This window comes from Panulirus ornatus, chromosome 40 (genome assembly GCF_036320965.1).
Source record: "Panulirus ornatus isolate Po-2019 chromosome 40, ASM3632096v1, whole genome shotgun sequence".
In the NCBI taxonomy this organism is placed as follows: Eukaryota; Metazoa; Arthropoda; class Malacostraca; order Decapoda; family Palinuridae; genus Panulirus; species Panulirus ornatus.
The window spans coordinates 12,881,965-12,902,931 of record NC_092263.1 but is presented as its reverse complement, the minus strand read 5'-3'; the positions used below and the strand labels follow the sequence as shown (position 1 = coordinate 12,902,931).

Below are 20,967 nucleotides of genomic sequence, written 5' to 3'. Positions count from 1 at the left end.
CCTCACCTAGCCCCCTTCTCTGTTCCTTCTTTTGGAAAATAAAAAAAAAAAAAAAAACGAGAGGGGAGGATTTCCAGCCCCCCCCGCTCCCTCCCCTTTTAGTCGCTTTCTACGACACGCAGGGAATACGTGGGAAGTATTCTTTCTCCCCTATCCCCAGGGATAATATATGTATATATATATATATATATATATATATATATATATATATATATATATATATATATGAACATGTGAAATATGTATATGTATCCAATCCACTCACTCCACGAGTCTTACACTACACCACCATCACACATTGTTATCTCTGTCGTGGTGTTTTGCTGGTCACCAGGTCTATTGTAAGGCAATCATGTTGCTCTAACTATAATACATCATCTTCCTTCGCTTGCTCTCTCTCTCTCTCTCTGTTAAGAAAGCGGCATCCTTACGACGCTTCAAAATCTACAAAATACGCAAAGCACCTAACATCGAATTCCATTTCTGCCATTAAAAAAAAGAAAGAAAAGAAAAGAGAAAACTGTACAAGTCCTTGACTTAAAACTTTGCCATCTTAATTTCTTTCTGTATATACAGTGCACACGTACCAGGATTCAGGCCAAAACAAGTAAAATAAAGGCATCAGTGTTACAGAAGTTTATATTTCTCTTCCCCTGTTGTTTCCTATATATTCTTTTCGAACGGTCGGTGGGCATGTATTTATATACACGGGTTTGTGGGGGATTACTAATTCCACCATCATGATTGGCTGGCTGTGTTGGTCGCCACCTGGGTATGGGCGATAGTAGGCTGTTATCATTACGTAACTATCATTGGCTCTCGTTAGATACCAGCTGTTTTGGGGGAGGGACAAGGCAAGTTCTTCGCCACAACAAGGATGGTTTTCCGTCGATTCATAGCGGCGTTTAACAAATCTAAATTAGTTCGTTTTCGTTAGGTCAGCGTTCCTGGAAAATAGCGAATGAGTTTTACGGAGGGTTGAAGTACAAGCTACGCTAGGGAAAAGGGGGGTTAGTGAGGTGGCATGGTAACCCATGTCCCTGATATGACCTTCTTCAACAAACATGTTATTGTCATCAGCACTTGTCAGGTGATTTACTGAAGGAGGTGGTCATAGTTCACGAGTGGTCTGGCGAGACTTTTAATCGTAAAATGATATAATGGCTCTTTTAGGGAAAGAGGGATTACAAACGCTATGGTATATTACATCAAAGTTCCTAGTGTCCTCCACCCTCCCTCCCCCATGTATATCTTTTCAGATAAACAATTCGTCTCTTCAAGTCTCGGACATTAAGAAAGACAGAATAACTCACAAGGATTCATTTTCTTATACGAATATATACATATATAAAAAAATCATGCCAGTAATTATTTAGGTTGGCTGGTTGTCTGGGTTTATGGCCTCTTGGTCAAGCGACACCCACCGAACGAAAAAAAAATATATAAATCAACACACCTCAGGTATTTAGAGATAAATTCTAAGACCACAAACATCTTTACTGTGTATGTGGGAAATAATTATCCAATTCATGTACTCATAACTTGTGTCGAATACCTATGGGCTTTCAGGACAGCCCTACTATTTAATCTTACCATTTATTTCTAGTGATGGAATAAAGCCTAACTTTCGATTTGTGCGTCAACCTACAATACATTCCCATTTACAGTTCAAATTCCACCTGCTCGACCCACGTAGCCGAGCACTAATTTACCTTCGCAACTCACAATCCTACGTCTTCGAGCACTAACTTATCTTCGCCACTCACAATCCTACGTCTTCTATTCTATCTATTGGGAATCTCTTTTACTAATGAACGAATCTCGCTCCTAATCATGTGCTCATTTATGTCGGCATGTATATATATAACAGTGGTGTACAGAAAATGACAAATTATGGAAAATCAAACTAAATTACAACAGTCATCCTCATGTACTTTACCTTAATTCTCAAACTAATTAATTACCTATTTGCAAGGTACGAGGAGGGACTTTCACACTCGTGAGGCCCAATCTCTTTGATTTTCACAATTGTCTTAAAATCACAGACACAGCAAGAGCCATCACTACACCTATATTCAGTGATCCAGTTCAGTGATATTTGTCTAGTGTATTTGTACAGCACAAATTACCTCAGTGTGTGATATTATTTGCTTCACTGTTAAACTACACTGTTACTTGACATATAACATGATGTACATTATCATTTACACTAGTGTGGTTTATATTTCTTTCACAGTATGTTTTGCACAGTGGCTTCTGAACATATATATACAAGTCCCAGTGGTGATGTAGTCCTCGTCATTGCGAACATAGTTAGGTACGAGTTCAGTTCTTTGACCAGTTCATCAACAAAGATCATGATCAGCATCGACCCCAGAACCCAGCCTCGCGGCACCCCACGAGAAACATTTCGAGATAGCTCCACTGACATACGTCCGAGTTTGTTACCTTTTACGACGATAGCTTTCTGTCTTTTGAATATATCATCTTATCCTTATGCCTACCTGAAGATCCAGTATTCATTTTTTATTTCACTATCCTCCCAACACCTTTTTAAAAGTCTGGAAACACAGACACGTACAAGATGAAGGTCGCGCCTACATTATTTTCTTCAGTGTCGACATCAGTTGAGCTGTGCGGGATAATATGCCTAACTAAATGACATGTACAATATTACTTGCCTCTCGTGTGTATACTCATAGGTGAAGAGAACTAGGATAAAATAGACAGACAGACAATGCTTTATGTATGCAAAAGAACACTTGGGAACACACAAACCATTATTCCTTATTTAATCTTCGCTGATAACTTCCCGATAAGTTCTATCATCTAATTTGTACCAGCGTCACTGTACTCCTACTCCAAGATATGTGAGTGATAAACTGATAAACATACACATGATAACGACAGAGAACAATTGTATTGTAATGACAGCCCATTGAAAACGATACGAAAAATGATAAACAAAGAGCTATTGTCGGTGATATAAGCCATCTAATTTCTTAAATTCACTCAAAAAGTTCATGAAAAAGAGTTATCTATGTTTTACCATGGCGTTTATCACCGATGCAAAATATCACATAATATCATTCAGACTTTACAAAACCAATTTTGCTTGCCGTGATGGCTGTAATTTGTAAGTATATAAAGTATAGGTGAACGGCTGGCTGGAGATGGGAAAAAATTTGCTATAAAACAGCACACAGAGAGTTAATCAATAGCTCAAAAAAAACAAAGACCATGTATACAAAAACCGTTAGGTTGAAGGGGGCATAGAAAATAACTTGAATTCCGGAGTATCACACAGAGGAAAGTATGACGATATTTGAAGCACTGTGAAGGCTTAACGTGGTATTTAAATCACGTGTGGTTTTTTCCCAAGGGATTCGCTACGATAGGGAAAAAAGAGGAAAATATAGGTAAGGGGAAAATTAAGACTGGTGTGAGAAAGAAAATATAATTCCAAGTTAATGGTAAAGGGTCAATCTTTTTTTATGATATGAATACATTATAATATCCGAGGAACTGTTTCATGGCGAAAGGTTGAATTATAAAGTTATATAGTATGTTAAATGACAAGGAAAACCTTTCTATCATTAGCATAACTCAGGCAAAAAAACTAGTTATAGGTCTCACGTCATTCAATTCCTTAGAAGCTGGACAACATATAAGTAAAATTTCGTACGACACAAAATTTCTGTTTGAGGCCCAGCAATACCTGGGGTGAGGGGGACAATGAAGGCAGGAGACTAATCTTAAAGTGTCCGTCATTGTACTCAAGCGCCACAATAAAACAAAGATAAGAGGCATGGGGCCCAAGTGTGAAACTCTCTCGCCGCCGTATGTAGCCAATCACAAATAGATAAGGTTAATAAATTTTCGGCTTTTGACGGGGAGGTCATACCACCATATTACTACACTTTTTCAGTCGTGTTTCTGAGATTAGGACCACTAATGCTGCTTCTTATATCTGTGACTCAGATCTTAATGCTAGTTACAAGAGATGAAAAAAAAAACCAATAACAGACGTTCTTGGTGACAGACAAATCTAAATATAACTCTTTTCTTATCACCGAAACGGCATTTCTTCTAAGATAGGTTTCTCGGGACCTAATCGCATAGGCAAAAACAAAGCATTAATTTATCCGATTGTTTTACTCATCATCACTTTTCCTGAAACAAGTATTTCAGATATATTCTGAAAGAGCATGTGAGGCACATTTGATATGTGAATAAAAATGGAAAACATGGTACCTAATTCCATAGGGGGGGGGGCGATCCTTGCATATAATAATACAAGCCACAAATATGTCCTAAAACACAAGTACTGTACTAACTTTAAATTATAATAACTAAGGTATGAGGAAACACACTTGTACCTCATGCTAATACAGCAGCAGTTCTGACTATGCTTCGATCACACTCGTACATCATGCTAATACAGTAGCAGTTCTAAGTCTTATTTAGATCTTAAAGCATCTATCCCCAGTCTATATAAGGTCAGTGTACAATACTCTAACTAGTTTCCATCTGATTACCAATTCCGGCCATCATACAACTTCACGCCATCATAGTTCGTAAGAAATCACGGCGATCATCAAGTTAGGTTTATGTGAATCGCAGGCGCTGTAATGAATACATATTTCGTAGATTTAAGTAAGTTACCCTTCAATTTGTATTATTATGATGGACTTTTATCATTCTAATTTATGACTGGAATTCACACACTTGCCCGAATTCGTAACTGTTACTGGAGCAGTATAGGAAGATATTGCTGGAAACAGCACAGAAAGATATGGCTTGTAATGCATAATTTATCAAAAATAATGGAATCATGGCGTTGTTTTTTTTTCAGTGGTGAAGAGGGGTAACCTTGATATTTTTATTTTTACTTTATGTATCTCGACAAATGGCGCGCAGGGGGGCGAGTCTCCAGATATATATAAGTTTTTCAAGCTAATGATGAGGGTAAGATATGGGTCAGGTCATCTGGTTCCATCTGGTATCCACCCAAGACAACAAGGGGATTTAAAATAAGGGCAATTATATATATATATATATATATATATATATATATATATATATATATATATATATATATATATATATATATATATATATATATCCCTGGGGATAGGGGAGAAAGAATACTTGCCACGTATTCCCTGCGTGTCGTAGAAGGCGACTAAAAGGGAAGGGAGCGGGGGGGCTGGAAATCCTCCCCTCTCGTTTTTTTTTTTTTTTTTAATTTTCCAAAAGAAGGAACAGAGAAGGGGGCCAGGTGAGGATATTCCCTCAAAGACCCAGTCCTCTGTTCTTAATGCTACCTCGCTAACACGGGAAATGGCGAATAGTTTGAAAGAAAAAGAAAATATAATGTGTTTTTGCGGGCGTGATTTCATTTTGCAAACATACTACATTTCAGATATTATTTCACTAACCACATGCAATATTCTTAAGTTTACATATTACACGTATATGCATAACTGAGCATCATGTACACTGGCAGGACTTTATATATGAGAAAAAAAAATGAATAGTCATGTTACAGATGACGTGAACACTAGCAATTACATAAAAAAAAATAAATAACCACGATATTAGGCAAACATATATGGCACCATCCAGGTCAAATTGATATCCGATTCTTACGTATTGGTGAACGTTGCTCCTTGCACCTAAACTGGTCTATAATTGAACCACCATCATCCGGTGAGAAAATGTATCCATAATTCCCTTTTCTGGACTCCTTCCCCGAACACGACTGTCGAACTCGGATACTGTCTTCTTACGTATTAAGTAACTGAGTAAATGCTTCTCAAAAGACATAATAGAAATACCTTTTCTGAAAAATATTTTATCACATTCTTCAAATATTATTAGACATTTTTTTGTGGGAGTTTAATATCACAGAATAATTAGATATGAGAATAATCTAAGATATTTGGTTTATATGACTCGGATTTATCTTGAGTGAGTTGTTTTCGTGAGAACAACATGGTGGAAACATATGGAAAATAGAGAAATTGAGATTGAGATTTATATGACGTGGAGAATGTATTTAACTTTAAATTTATCGTAGAAGGAAAGAGGAAGTGCTGTACATATTTGGAACTGGCGGTTAGGAAGTTTCGAATCAAGTTACTTATAAAAGATATATTGAAAGGTCATCAACATGAAACTTAACACCACAACTGTAAGGTAAGTAAACACTTGTAGAAGACAGAATACCATCATGGCCTTTGTATTTTCTAGAGATAATTGTCCAGTTTCTGCCCCCATAGTTTATTTTTGTCTGTGAAGCGATGGTATACGCCCTAAGAGGATGAGTACTCCTATCCGGTGGCTTATACAAATGAAATCTATCGATTCGATCCATCGATTTTATGCACAGAGTGCTCGAAGTGGTACCATATTTACCAGTTAGAACAGGAGGAATCTTCACGGCATCCCAGAATAATCTGCGAATGCCATTGCGTTTAGCTTGAAGGACGTTTGCACACGGCTGTTCTGTGAACTGCCATGACTGAAGATGATCCTCCTGGCTATTGTTTAGATTCTGTAGAACTTTATTCAGTTTGTAAATCGTGTAAATCGATATACTAACAAAAAGTGAAACCGGAATTGAAGGGATAAAGTTGTATGATTTTGCCCGTTTTTAGCTGCATGATTCTACCATATTGATGAGGAATTGGTTAAACCTTCCCATTAATTAATTGTAAAGTAGATGCTGGTGTTTGAGTTCATAGGTATTTTGTTAAAAAGTTAAAAAGGTACATAGGGATATTTTATATTATTCCGAAACTCCACAATCTATTAGAATTCACTTATATACGAGAGGATTTCAGGGTCAATGAAATGCATATATAGTACTTTTGTTTGACATTTCCATTGCGATAATGCAATGTCATATATCCTGGTCTTCCAGGAAAGTCAATATTATCAAAGTAAAATGTAAGTGAAATGAAAGAACATCATATTGACTTTTGGTCTCCGACTTTAGTCATGGTCCGAACTGTTCTGCTTTTGGTTTAGGTTGAACCTGCATTAGGTTATGTGTGATTTCAGTATTATGGTATCTACATCTGCTTGATATCGTGTGGAAAGTTTGTCTGCTTTTGGTGTAGGTTGAAACTGCATTAGGTTATGTGTGATTTCAGTATTATGGTACCTACATCTGCTTGATATTGTGTGGAAAGTTTGTTGGACCTTTAAGGTATATTTGTTAAATTCATTGTGTCTTTCAGTTTGAAGGAGAAAGAGGAGGAGAAGCTTTTCGTGTCCCATGCACCAATTGAAGATGAAGATGACACCTTTGTGGGTAGTGAGGATGATGAAGTGGTGGATGAAAAGTCCCATACTCGTCTTCTTCTTGACATGAAAAAGATATGCAAGAAGAGGTAAGTCATTTGATATATTATATGTCGTTTTAGCACATACTTTTATGATAAAAGCATTTAGTGTTTTGGATGATGGGTGTTTTACATTCGTTGGATGTGTGTGGTCAACTTAAGCACATAAGGTGGACTAACAAATCCTGCATTCATAGAAATATTTTTGGTGAAAAATGATGAATCTTAACATTGATTCTCATAAGATGTGCATAGCGAGACCCAGACTCATAGCCATACATTCAAGTTCCTACCTACAAATTATCTGTTTTCATTTACTAATGAAGCAATCATGTATTTTTGCATCAGACATCATTTGAAGAACCACTGCTGAGTGGTTGTCTTCATTCATTGCTACTGGACACTAAAGCTAAATAAAGACATAAGCATTTTCTTCCTTACCAAGCTACTGCATTTTTAAGGTGAATACTGTTTCACCAATAGAAAATCTAGCAGTAAATCATACTAGCTTAATTTAGAGACTTCTTGTATGAGTGAAATTGAAATTGGTGTGAAATGGTAGTGAAAGAATAATCTGATAATATTCCCGAGAGTGGTGTACAGTAGTACAGTATTTTGAGGGAAAAGTGCTGTCTAAGTATGTTCACATCCTACTGCTAGCAAGGTTTATAGAGAGTTAATTCAGAAAAGCTCCTCAGAAAATGCAATCACAGTCTCTTTTTGATTAATTTGTAACATTTCATCACCTTCGTCATTTGGCTTAGTAGTAACAGGTTGGTTTAAGGTTGCAGAAGCTGTTCCTAAAGAGTGGATATTTATATGCAATTTTTTTTTAAGAATGGGTAATTTGATAATCTTGTGCCTACTTAGGCCACAATTATGGGATTTTGAAGAGGTTACCGTATGAACTACCTTGTACTGTAACATGAAAAGACATAATAATGAGACTGATTTTGTCTTCCTGTGTGGTGTTTCAGAGCTGAAGTAAAACGAGATGTGCGCACCTTAATTGGGGGAGGTGTGACTGTTGTAGACACAAAAAATATCCTGGAGCGACTTGAGTTCCCCTCAATAGAAAAGTCAAGAGAAAAGCTGCAGACTCTTGAGAAGCCTGTTGAGAAGACTGTTGCTCGAAGGGTTAGTTTTTAAATGTTATCTCAGATATTAACGTCTATCCAGTTTAGAGGGTTCATTCATGTTTCCTTTTATGCACTTTACCTGTAATTCATTTCTTTTTTGTGGGCTAGTGCTTCTTCCCGTCGCATTCGTATACATCCTTTGAGTCATTCTTTATGTATCCATTCTTACTACACATCCTTACCTCCTCTGTAACTCATACCATTTGTTTTGTCAGCTACTCTTTCAGAAAATTATGTTGCACTTTTTTGACTGTCCATCCATCTTAGTATAATTTCTATTTTTCTCTGACAAGTTATATCAGCTTTTCTTCGTACTTCACTCTGCTGATTTGATATCTGATGGCCACTGTATTTTATAGATATCCATTTATGAAAAAGCTTTTATCAAAAAATTTCTTGTATGCAGGCAAAACGAGCAGCAGGTTTTGAAAAAGTGGCAACAGAGGTGAACAAGTGGGCAAAAGTGGTGGATATTCGTCGAAAAGCAGACCAGGTTTGCTTTCCTTTGAATCATGAGGATTTAAGAGTTAAGACTCTTGAGAAGGTGGAGCCACTTAAGCTAAAAACACCACTTCAGCAAGAGGTTTATTCCCTTCTACAGGGAGCTAAGCTTGTTAAAGAGAAAACAGTATGTATCATTTTGCTGGAAAAATGTATATGTCCTTTGTTGATATGAAAGAGATGCCTAATAAATTAGTTAGTGATTATCTTTGCATACAATGTTTTACTGGCTTCTTATTCTTCCATTTTGCTCTGTTTTGTCCCTTTGTAATATGAGGACGATATTATCTGATTAAGAAAACAAGCTTTGGTCCACCCTAATAGTCTACTAGTTTCATTTAGTGGATACAGTAAATACTACAAGATTATACAGAATTTGGTAGCAGATGTGAAAAAAAATGTGCAATTTTTTGTGTGGGAGACTTAAAATACTAACTCTTATGTTGATATTACAGGAAACAGCGCAGGATCGAGCATTGAAACGTGCCCTATCTCTACAGCAAATCAAGGAAAAGAATCGTGAGATGCTGCAACAGAGGGTTTTAAGACAGCGCTATGAACAAAAAGCAATGATGCAGAACAAGAGTAAAAGCAGGAAGTGCGTGATGATTTGCTATTTCATCTGCATTTTTATTAGATTTAGAAGCTTAGGTTGTGTGCTTGAAACTCCCATCCATTCTTTATCCATGGTAACATATGACATAGAATTGTCCACAAAGCTAGACAACAGTAGCTTCACTATCACCTTAAAAAGTAGAATGCTGTTAAAGCTCATCAGTAGTTGGGCTGCATCCTCTTTGAGGCTCTCACTCTTTTGTGAGCAAGGGAGCAGGTGATAGGTATTGGCTAGCTTCTTTTAAACATTTATTGAGAGTTCGTTCTTACACTCACTTAGTTGAGCACAGACTATGCTGCCTTCTATTTTTTGAAATGAAAACATGCCTTGTGTCAGCCTATTAATAACATGTACCACTCTCATCCACTTTATTTTATCTCATTTACTCCATTTAGCCCTGATTCTGAATGTTCAAGCCCTGATACCCCAAAGCCTATTTGGCTCCATCCTTCCATCTCCTTAGTCACCCTTTACCCCTTTCAATTTTGACAGCTGTTCTCTTAGTAAGGCATCATCACTCATCTCAATATATCAGAAACATCACAGATCACTCAGGTTGGCTCTTTCAGTCAGAATTATGATCTCAGCTCCCTTGCCTTCTGCCTGTGGCCTGTTAAGGATGAGGCACTAAAGGCTTAGAAGTGGCTCTAGAATTCTTTAGTTATGGAGACTCTGTTGTGGTGGCCACCCCTTTGAAGGAGTTCCAATTGGAGCAGGCATCAGAGATGTAGATGAATATATTTCCAGATCCAAGCTTTCAGTTATTAAACATTTTCCATTGAGGTCAAGGTGAACTAGTGAATATTCTGAGGGGCTGGGCTGAGGATGGTGGTTTCTGGTTTTCAGTAGAGTATACATGATAGCTAGAGAGTGGATGTATGCAAATGAGGCCATTGTTTGTCTGGTCCTGATGCTACCATGTTAAGGTAGGAAGAGCATTAAGATATTGAGGGATAATATTTTCCATACTTTGTCTTTCAGAAAAGTTTTAGTTTCAGAAAAGGGGAAAATTATAGACATGGATATGTAGAAATCATAACTTAAATTGAATTACTGAATCTGTTAAATATTTTGGAACTCTCCTCCAGATATCACCGTTTACTGCGGCGTGAGAAGTTAAGAAAGCAGAAGGCAGAGTTAGAACAGCTACAAAAAACAGATCCAGAGGCTGCATTGGAGAAATTGAAGGAATTGGACCTTGTAAGGGTGCAAGAAAGAATGACCCTCCGTCACAAGAAATCCAAGTGGGCACATCTTCAAAGTTTTCGTGCCAATAAGGACAAAAATGTAAATTTTTTTGTGTATTTAATTCAAGAACCATCATATTGTCCTAATTTAACTTTTGTTTATTGTTATAACAATTTTGATTATGGTAAATCATTGAATCTGCAGGCATTACCTAAATCCACCTGATTGAGGCTACACCACGAGTGAAAAGCCACCTTTGGTGAGGCTTTATCATTGAGAATACAGTCTCATCCACATTTTCCTTCTACTGGAAGTAGAAAGAAGTCTTAAGTAACACAAGGGGCCTTTGTTTTTAAAGAGATCCAGGGGTAATTATAGATAGGTAAATGCTGAATGTACAACTTCTATAATGGATTTCTATTTTCAGTAGATTGAACAACAAGAAATGGGTGATTAGTAAAGTAATTCAGAACTAATGATTGGGTAATCAAGAAATCATGTGGAAAGATGGAAAGAGATATAGGATGATAGATGCTTGCCCCAAAGCAAAGTGAGAAATATTGGGCATCACCAGAAACAACAGTATTTGAATCAGATGATGATAAGTAATGAGATTGATGAACAAGTTTTGATGTATGGGAAAATGTGGAAAGGTTTGTATTGTCTGGAATACTAAGTAGATGATGAAACTGCTCATTGATGTCAGGGATAACATTCTGATTTTTTTTAAGGACCTGTGTAGATTCAGTTGGGTACCAGCAAAGTAGGAATGGTCCTCTTACTATATATTTTCATACTCAAAAGGCCCTTGTCTGTCTTTTCTAATTTTTTAAGTACATGTTTTTCATTCATCTAGAAATTGTAGAATCTTATTAATGAGAATCTTATAGTTTATAACTGTACTTGCTTCCTTATTGTACAATTTAAATTTATAATATATTTTTGTAAGATTTGTAAGTTATTTTCTTTAAGTTGGGTGTAATTGACTTGATTAATCCCATATTCGTTTTTTCTCTAGGCAATGGCAGCATTAAAGGAAAACCAAAGGATGTACAGTGAGTTAACAGCCAAGATCCGAGATAATGCTGCAAGTTTGGATGATGACACCATGAAAGAAATAACAGCAGACCTGGAGGTAAGTCCAACAAATCCAGTGTTAATATGAATAAGGAGTTGACATTGTTGTTAGGTCATTTTCATGTATTTTATTTGGATGGATTTCAGAATGGAAAGTTGAATACATAGGAAAAAAAAGGTTGTGATAAGAGGGAGCTGTGATTTAGCTGCATTACACATGACAGCTGGAGAATGGATGTGAGCAGATATGGCCTTTCTTCATAAGTTTCTTGTTGTTACCTTGCTGACATGGGGTGGTGATGCTGTTTCCTGTAGGAGTTCAAGAGAAAGGTACAGAAGTTGAAACAGAGGGCAAATGAGAAATTAGATGAGAGTGTTCCAGTGCCATTTTGGAGGAAGGTGAATAGTGTGGGGAGACCAAGAGAGTAAATGGTAATAGACTAAAAAAGAAAAAAAGATGAAATAGAGATGAAGCAAGTATTTTGAAGGACTGCTGAATGTATTGGATGATGTGTTGGCAGGTTTAGTGTGTAAAGATACGGTGATGTGTAGAGCAGAAGAGTCTTGGCAGATGTTTTGATGAAAAGAAAGGAGGTAGTGAAAGACTTGTATGAAATGAAGTGTGGGAAAGGAACTGGGAGTGGATGTGATTGCCGTTGAATCCCTAAAGAAAGGAGGTGACATTGTTATTAATTTTTCGTTCTGGCATGCCAGCAATTGTATGGCCTAAGGTAAGATGCATGAAGACAGGTAGAATGCCTGTATACGCTTACATAAAGACAAGGCGATTAAATTTGAACACTGACAGTACAGAGGTATTAGTCTGCTGAGTAAACTAAGGTGTATGGGAGAGTGGTGATTGGGAGGGTGTTGGCATACACAGAGCATCTTATAAGGGAGGTGCAATCTGGCCTCAATTGCAATAGCAGGTTTATGGGGCCAGGTGTTCATTTTGACGAACTAGTATTATACAAACTCAAGAGGAAGAGAGGGGTTTGTATGTGCCATCAGTAGATCTGAGAAACTCTATGATAGGGTCAACAGAGATGCTTTGTGGAAGACGTTATGAAAATAAAGTGTGAGTAATGCTCCTTAATGTAGAAATGCTCTAAATGGGATTGTAATTCATATTTTTGTGTAGGAAAGACTATGATAAGTCATAACTTCTGAATGGAAGATAAATAGAAATAACTCATTTTATAATTTTCAGGAACCCAAGAGCTCTTTTTGGTAAGGGTTATTAACAAGTAGATTAAGTACATTTATGGCAGTTCATTGCATCCCCAACAGTGCACTTGACCCTGATTGTAAATGTTTGTATCTACCTCTTCTCACAGGTCTTCTTAATCCTACTGAAAGGTCCTCACAGACTTTCTCCTTTTGATCCAGGACTTACCACACAGGGGTTTTCCTCAGGTTTTCTCCCAGTTTCTTGGGACTTCCCTCAGACTCAGTTATACGCCTTAGGTTAAGTTGGGTACTTCCCTCAGACTCAGTTATACGCCTTAGGTTAAGTTGAGTTGTCTTTAGAAGACTCTCCTTAAGTGATTCTGTAAATCACTGTTGATTCATTAAATAATTATTTTCATCAAACATGGCATGTAAGTATTCCTTTCATAAATCTGTGAAATTTTATGTAAACTCTTTTGACATTTTAATTTGAACTCTTACTATTTACTAATAGTAAATATTAATGTTGGGATTTCCATGTATGTTGATCCCATGCAGTTGAAACTTTTTGTCTTCCCCCATTTTCATTCCCCTAAGAAATGTGGGGAGAGATTACGAGGTGAACAATGTTCACTTCCAATACTTTTTTCTTAGTCTGCTGTTTGAGTTCACTCGCTTTTTTCAGACCTAAAGCATGTTGTTCTCCTTGAGTATACATGTTAAATGATACTCTACTTTCTTTTCCATATTAATACATTACTCTTTTCCTCAGGAAAGAGATGAAGCCATAGAGGCAGGTACATATAACCCCATGAACCCATGGATTAATAGTTTGAACAAGGCTAAAATGTTGAATCAAGATAATGATGAAAGTTTTATGAAGTTTAAGAAGTTTTGGGAAGAAGTTAATTGTCGAAGACTAGCAGAAAAGAAAATCCAGGAGCAGTTAGACAAAAAAGAGAGTGAAAAAGACAAAGAAGAGTCACAGGAAGAGGAAGAGGAGGAGGAGGAGGACAAGGAAGAAGAGGAGGAGAAGCAAGAGGAGGATGAGGGAGAACAGAAGGAAGAGAAGGATGAAAAGAAAGAGGGAAAGAAGGAGCAGCAGCACAAGAGAAAAAATAAGGAATCTGAGAGGGAAGTTGACAGTGTGAAAGTTAGCAAGAATGTTAAACGGCGCCAGCCAAAACGAAAAATTAAAGTAAATTTGACTATCGGTAATGAAGAAGGATTGGAAACAGAGAAGATAGTAGAAACAAAAGAGGAAAATGTGCAAAATGACGCAACCAATGAAATGGTAAGCATTGATGAGATGTTTGATGAAGCTGAGATTGGGATCAAGAACAGGGTTAAAAGAAAACTTGAAAAACTTGGAGCTAGTCTTAAGAGTGATGCCAAATGGGTGGAAGTGAAAAGGAAAAGGAGAATGAAAGCTAAAGATTCATTCAATAGTGTTGCACCTAAGATAGAGGAGTTTGATTTTTCATGTAAGAATGAGACAGACAATATTGATGAAAGACCTGAGAGGTTTAGGACACTAGAAGACATGGATTTAATACAAGGTGATGAGACCAGTCAGTTTCAACAAACTGTTAACATTCTTAAGAAAGGAACACCAGTCGAGGATTCAAGTAAAACAGTTAGCATGGCTGCTTCACATAAAAATGCCTCACGTCAGAGAATGGAAGTGGATCCCACTAAATTTTTACAGGTTTGTTTTAAGAATCCTTTTTCTTTTTATATGCCAAGATTGCATATACTAATTTTTATTTGACATTTTTGAGTTGCATGATTAATGACATGCAGTAAATCTTTGCAGTTTTCTTTTTAATTGTTTGGACATGAAAATACTCACTGTTGTTTTTATTCTCAATTCTTTTCTTGATATTTAAACATATAGTGTCCTGTAATTCAGGTAGACACGAAAAAGTTAATGACAGCTATGCCAGACCTTATGACCCAAGGTGATGAAGGCTTGGATGATGAGGACGAAGAAGTTGAAGATGCTGAGGATATCATTCGTGAAGCGTTTGCAGATGATTACCTTGTTGATGAATTTAGGTTAGTTTTGTCAAGTCAACTTACCTAATTGATGAATTTAGGTGAGTTTTATCAAGGCAGCATCATTTTAATAAGGTTTCCGTTTAGTATCATCCAGTAACATAAACCACAAAAATCTGTGAACAAATTATTTTCAAGTAGATTATGATATCAGAGGTGGAGGGAACAAGAAGTGGGAGACCAAATTGGAGGTGGAAAGATGGAGTGAAAAAAATTTTTTAGTGATCAGGGCCTGAACATGCAGGAGGGTGAAAGGTGTGCAAGGAATAGAGTGAATTTGAACGATGTGGTATACTGGGGTCGACGTGCTGTCAGGCATGTGAAGTGTCTGAGGTAAACCATGGAAAGTTGTGTGGGGCCTGGATGTGGAAAGGGAGCTGTGGTTTCGGTGCATTATTACATGACAGCTAGAGACTGAGTGTGAACGAATGTGGCCTTTGTTGTCTTTTCCTAGCACTACCTCACGCACATGAGGGGAGAGGGGGTTATTTCATGTGTGGCGGGGTGGCAATGGGAATGAATAAAGGCAGACAGTATGAATTATGTACATATGTATATGTCTGTGTGCATATATATGTATACGTTGAGATGTATAGGTATGTATATTTGTGTGTGTGGACGTGTATGTATATACATGTGTATGTGGGTGGGTTGGGCCATTCTTTCGTCTGTTTCCTTGCGCTACTTCGCTAACAGAAGAGACACATAGGTGTATAGAATGTAATTCACTGATGGATGCTTGCTGAAACATGAAGTTCTAACTTCATGTTACATTCTCAGTTGTCAGAATGATTGTATCTTAACCTGTATTGATATATGGATCTTGCCAACTTGATAAGAAAACCTTATCCTATAAGTTTCTTTCTCTCTGCGTTTGTGCTGCAGAATAACCTATCACTGCATTCATCCTGTCGTCAGACACATAAAATTTTTTTTTCTTGCACCTTTTAGAAATCCATTCTACTGTGCCTTCACTTCCGCTCTATGCCATTTGAGATTTCAGTGTTTTCTTCATCGTACCCATAGTCTCTTCTTTCTTTGTGTTAGAATACTGTTTCAGGGATATAAATCTAAATATACTTTGGGTGCACCAACAGATCGGAGAAGGCTGCCGCTGAAGAGAGAAATAAACCCAAGACAATAAGCCTTGCCCTTCCTGGTTGGGGTGACTGGACTGGACCTGGCATTAAGATGTCCAATAGGAAGAAGAAGCAATTCAGGTTTGTGATTATTTTTATTTTGTACCTGTTCGCCATTTCCCACCACAGTAAAACAACATAAAGAACAGATGATTGAGTTATTAGAGAAAAAAATCCTTGTTGGGATGTTTCTATTCCTTCTCTTATGATTTCCAGCCTCACTGCTCCTGCACCACTTAGTTGTCTTGTTCCCGATGCCCATGGATAATAAGTAAAGAATTTATTTTGCTTGTACTTGTTTACTCTGTTATGATAACCAAGTGTATTGGAGAAGGAAAGTTTGTTTTCAGTCAGGGAAGTTGAAAGTCATAAGTTGGGATAAGTTAGCTGGGCAGAGGAAATGAAGTACCAGAAAAATTTGAATTGGTTTGTCAGGATGGTACGGCAATTTGGAATGAAAATATTGAGAAAGTGAGAGAGAAGAGGTTGACAGAAAGAATAAGTAAGATAAAGCCATATAAAAGAAGATTAAAGAATTTAAGAGCATTAGGATAGTTGTTTGATTGCTAAGAGGATGATTTTTTATAAAAGTAATGCTTACACCTTGGAAGGTCTGTGGGACTTGGTTGGGGATAGGAGGGCTGTGGCTTTGGTGCATTGCACTTTACAGCTATAGAATGGAGGTGAGTGAATGAGGCATTTCTTTGTTCCTGAAGCTACCTATGTGGAAAACTGTGATCAAGTATGAAAAATAAATTGTAAAGTTGCAGAAAATTCTGTACTTCCTGACTTGTTTTCAAAATAAATTTTTCCCAGTAACGGCGTATGTGACAAGTAAGGCAGATGTGAGAAGCTTCCCAGAAGATGAGGGTAAATGGGTTTTATCATTATGTATTATATAACCACAACACCCTTTACAATGGTGCAAAGGCTTCTGCAACTATGTGGTTGTTAGACTCTCAGTTGCAGGTACAGGATGGACTCGTTAAAAGCAAAAAATCCTTTGATGAGATTGTATTCCATTTCATCAAGCTCCATAAAAGGGACCAAGGAATACTATGATTAACAAAATTTTATGTATGTATATTAAGGTCTTATTCCCTGGGGATAGGGGAGAAAGAATACTTCCCACGTATTCCCTGCGTGTCGTAGAAGGCGACTAAAAGGGAAGGGAGCGGGGGGCTGGAAATCCTCCCCTCTCGTTTTTTTTTTTTTTCTCCAAAAGAAGGAACAGAGAAGAGGGCCAGGTGAGGATATTCCCTCAAAGGCCCAGTCCTCTGTTCTTAACGCTACCTCGCTATCGCGGGAAATAGCGAATAGTATGGAAAAAAAAAAAAAAAAAAAAAATATTAAGGTCTTCTGGGCGTTGCTGCACTTCACCTGCATGTGGTTACACCTTGAATGAAAAGTCACTGGCAAGGCTGTATCACTGGGAGGACAGTTTCATGAAAGTTCTCACTCCATAGGAGTCTTCATTTCCCTGCCACTGGAAGTAGTGCAGTCTTGGGCTACAGAGACCTTTAGAAAGGTCCTGAGTAACACCAGGACTTTCATACAAATTTTTTTGTGGGGTAGTTCTTTCGTACAAATTTGTTTTTGGGTTATTATTATATTTATTTTTTTATTCATTCATCTATTATACTTAATCAGTTTCCTGTGTTAGCGAGATAGCTCCAGGAAACATGAAGAATGGCCCATCTACTCGTATACACATATATATACATAAATGCCCTTACACACACATTTACATACATATACATATGTATAACAATTTATTTATATATTTTGCTTTGTCGCTGTCTCCTGCGTTAGCGAGGTAGCGCAAGGAAACAGACGAAAGAATGGCCCTACCCACCCACGTACACATGTATATGCATACACGTCCACACACGCAAATATACATACCTATACATCTCAACGTATACATATATACACATGTACATAATTCATGCTGTCTGCCTTTATTCATTCCCATCGCCACCCCGCCACACATGAAATAACAACCCCCTCCCCCCTCATGTGCACAAGGTAGTGCTAGGAAAAGACAACAAAGGCCACATTCATTCACACTCAGTCTCTAGCTGTCATGTAATAATGCACCGAAACCACAGCTCTCTTTCCACATCCACACCCATGTGTATGTGGATGGGTTGGACCATTCTTTTGTCTGTTTCCTTGCGCTACCTCGCTAACGCGGGAGACAGCGACTGAGTATATAATAAATAAAAATGAATAAAATATACATACACAGACATCTGCACATATTCATACTTGCTTGCCATATTATTATTTTTTTCATACATATTCACCATTTCCTGCATTTGTAAGGTAGTGTTAAGAACAGAGGACTGAGGCTTAGAGGGAATTTCTCTCTTGGCCCTCTTCTCTGTTCCTTTTTTTTGGAAAAGTAAATAATGAGAGGAGAGGATTGCTACCGTTAAATAATGATAATAGTAATAATTAGGTACTTTTGTATTCTTGAATTTTAAATTTGCTGTTTATTGGATATGAATATAAAAGGAATATTTATATATTTTACTTCTCCATTTGTTATGGAATACCCAAATTTAATTTACAGAGTTCCAGCCCCTCGAAGGAAAGATTCAGGCAAGGGCCATGTCATCTACAATGAACAGGCTGATGTTCATGATAACTTACGGAAGGCTATGGTGAGTTATATGGCTTAACAGATTTGTAAATTCTTTAGGTGTCAGCTGTTCTTTAGATTTGTAGCATATATGGTATAATTTATCCCTATTTGTGATTCCTGAATTGTCCCCATCATGATTTCCAGTTTATTTTATTGCTTGTCCATTTATTTGTCCCTGATGATACCTTACAATGGCAGGAGAAGCAGTTAGGTGTGTGAATGAACTGGAGCAATATGGTATACAGGTGATGTGCTGTCAGTGGACTTAACCAGGGCATATGAAGTAGCAGGGGGGAAACATCAGAAACGTCTGTGGGGCATGGTTGAGGATAAGTGGCTGTGGTGTCAGTGCATTGCTTGCACCCAGTGACGGCAGTCGTCCCCTGTAAACCACAGTGCTCCAGTTTACTGAGACCCTTGCATACCCTACACCCTCTTGCATGTTCAGCCCTTATGACTTCAAAGCATATTTCATTCAATCTACTATCTTCTTGGTAAATGCAAAAGTTTTGGAGAGAGAGGGGAGTATGCAGTCTGCTGGGATCGAGAGTCTGGGAAGTGAGTCAGTTGTTGTTCGCTGATGATACAGGACTGGTGGCTGATTTAAGTGAGAAACTGCAGTTGGTGACTGAGTTTGGAAAAGTGTGTGAAAGGAGAAAGTTGAGAGTAAATGTGAATAAGAGCTAGGTAATTAGGTTCATGAGGGTTGAGGGATAAGTTAATTGCCCATGAATTTGGGCATGTAGCTTCCACTTAACCTTTCTAAGGAATCAATCTTTGCCTCAGATTTACAAGACGCCTTTGGTTTTCGTCTAACCCTGTTAACAGTACCTTACTCCAGATGTTAAGGATCAACCTGGTGTTACAGTGTGGGAAAATGGATCCTAGTGTGCCAAGAGATGACTTGCAAAGTACTGTCTTTACTTTATTTTATCCAGTTGTTGATAGTTATTCTCTGACCCTCCTTCTCCATGCTAACAGCTAACATGAGATGAACCTACAGTGGAGAGAAAAGTAAGCATTGTTTTATGAAATACGGTGAGCATCTTCCCAGAATTATTGTTTTCCAACCCAGACTTCCTTTCAAAAGCCTTTCTCTAACCAATGTTCACCACTATTAGGTTGAGCCTTTCTCTAACCAATCTTGACCACCATTAGGTTGATGTTCTTGTTCTAGGGATCATGAAGCAGGTCAATAATGATGGCCATGGGGTAACTTCATCGCCATTTGGAGGTTGCTAATTCATTGGATAGTAAACCCAAGCTAAGCCATAGGCCACTGTTGCTGAGTAGGTGTTAAAGAAGGGTCAGAGACATTTATCTTACAGAAGGTAGGGATGGGGTTAAGAGGTTTCTAATCCTTGGGGATACTATATTCTCTCATGGCTTACTGTACACCACCTGAGACTGAAATTCTCCATACTTCTAAACCTATAATTACCCCTTTTTTGTATTCACCTCTAAACAATGATTTTTACAGGTAAGCGAGTTGCCTTACCCATTCACCAGGGTGAAAGACTTTGAAGCATCAATTCGGGCACCAGTAGGGAGGTTGTTTGTCCCAGAAAATGTACACAAGAGACTTACGGCCCCACCAATGGTCACCAAAATGGGCACTGTCATCGAGCCAATGACCGAGGATGAATTGTTGAAATATAACTACAAAGGACCAACTGCTAATAAGAGAGACAAGAAGCCAGAGAACCAAAAGAGGTTACAGGGAAAGCAAGTAAATATAAAGAAAACTAAACCCTCAAAGCAAGAGAAAGTGTGTAAACACTCAAAGTAAAAGTATTCATAAAATAAATCATGTTACTGGCACAGCTATTTTTCATTGTATTAAAATGTAACATGTAATATTCTAAATACAAGCCAGGCATACATCTACAAATTGTTGTATTTCACTTATCACATTGCTTACAATATCCCATCATTAAGTTATAGTAGGTTTCCTTTACTTTCTCGAAAATCATAATGCCATCATTATTGAAGATCTATTTATGCATTACATTATTGTTGATGGGAGTTGGGGGGCTGGAAATCCTCCCCTCCAGTTCTTACATTTCAAAAAAAAAAA

The 20,967-nt window shown here is 37.6% G+C and overlaps 1 protein-coding gene across 1 annotated transcript; it reads left to right on the top strand.

Moving 5' to 3' along the window:
- Positions 1-5,975: 5,975 nt before the first annotated feature.
- LOC139761420 (U3 small nucleolar RNA-associated protein 14 homolog A) lies at positions 5,976-20,781 on the top strand. The gene is made up of 12 exons (XM_071685583.1): positions 5,976-6,201; positions 7,248-7,400; positions 8,330-8,489; positions 8,898-9,119; positions 9,448-9,590; positions 10,697-10,895; positions 11,815-11,931; positions 13,816-14,751; positions 14,956-15,101; positions 16,199-16,321; positions 18,819-18,909; positions 20,371-20,781. Exons 1-12 carry the CDS (start codon positions 6,176-6,178, stop codon positions 20,677-20,679), a joined length of 2,625 nt encoding a protein of 874 aa, XP_071541684.1. The 5' UTR covers positions 5,976-6,175; the 3' UTR covers positions 20,680-20,781.
- Positions 20,782-20,967: the final 186 nt, after the last annotated feature.

What these genes read in the sequence shown, in the direction of transcription:
- LOC139761420 (XM_071685583.1), top strand. Translation starts at nt 6,176, where the DNA reads ATGAAACTTAACACCACAACTGTAAG. An exon ending in AGAAGACTGTTGCTCGAAGG is followed by an intron (nt 8,490 to 8,897) that starts GTTAGTTTTTAA and finishes TCTTGTATGCAG; the next exon opens with GCAAAACGAGCAGCAGGTTT. An exon ending in ATCCCACTAAATTTTTACAG is followed by an intron (nt 14,752 to 14,955) that starts GTTTGTTTTAAG and finishes CCTGTAATTCAG; the next exon opens with GTAGACACGAAAAAGTTAAT.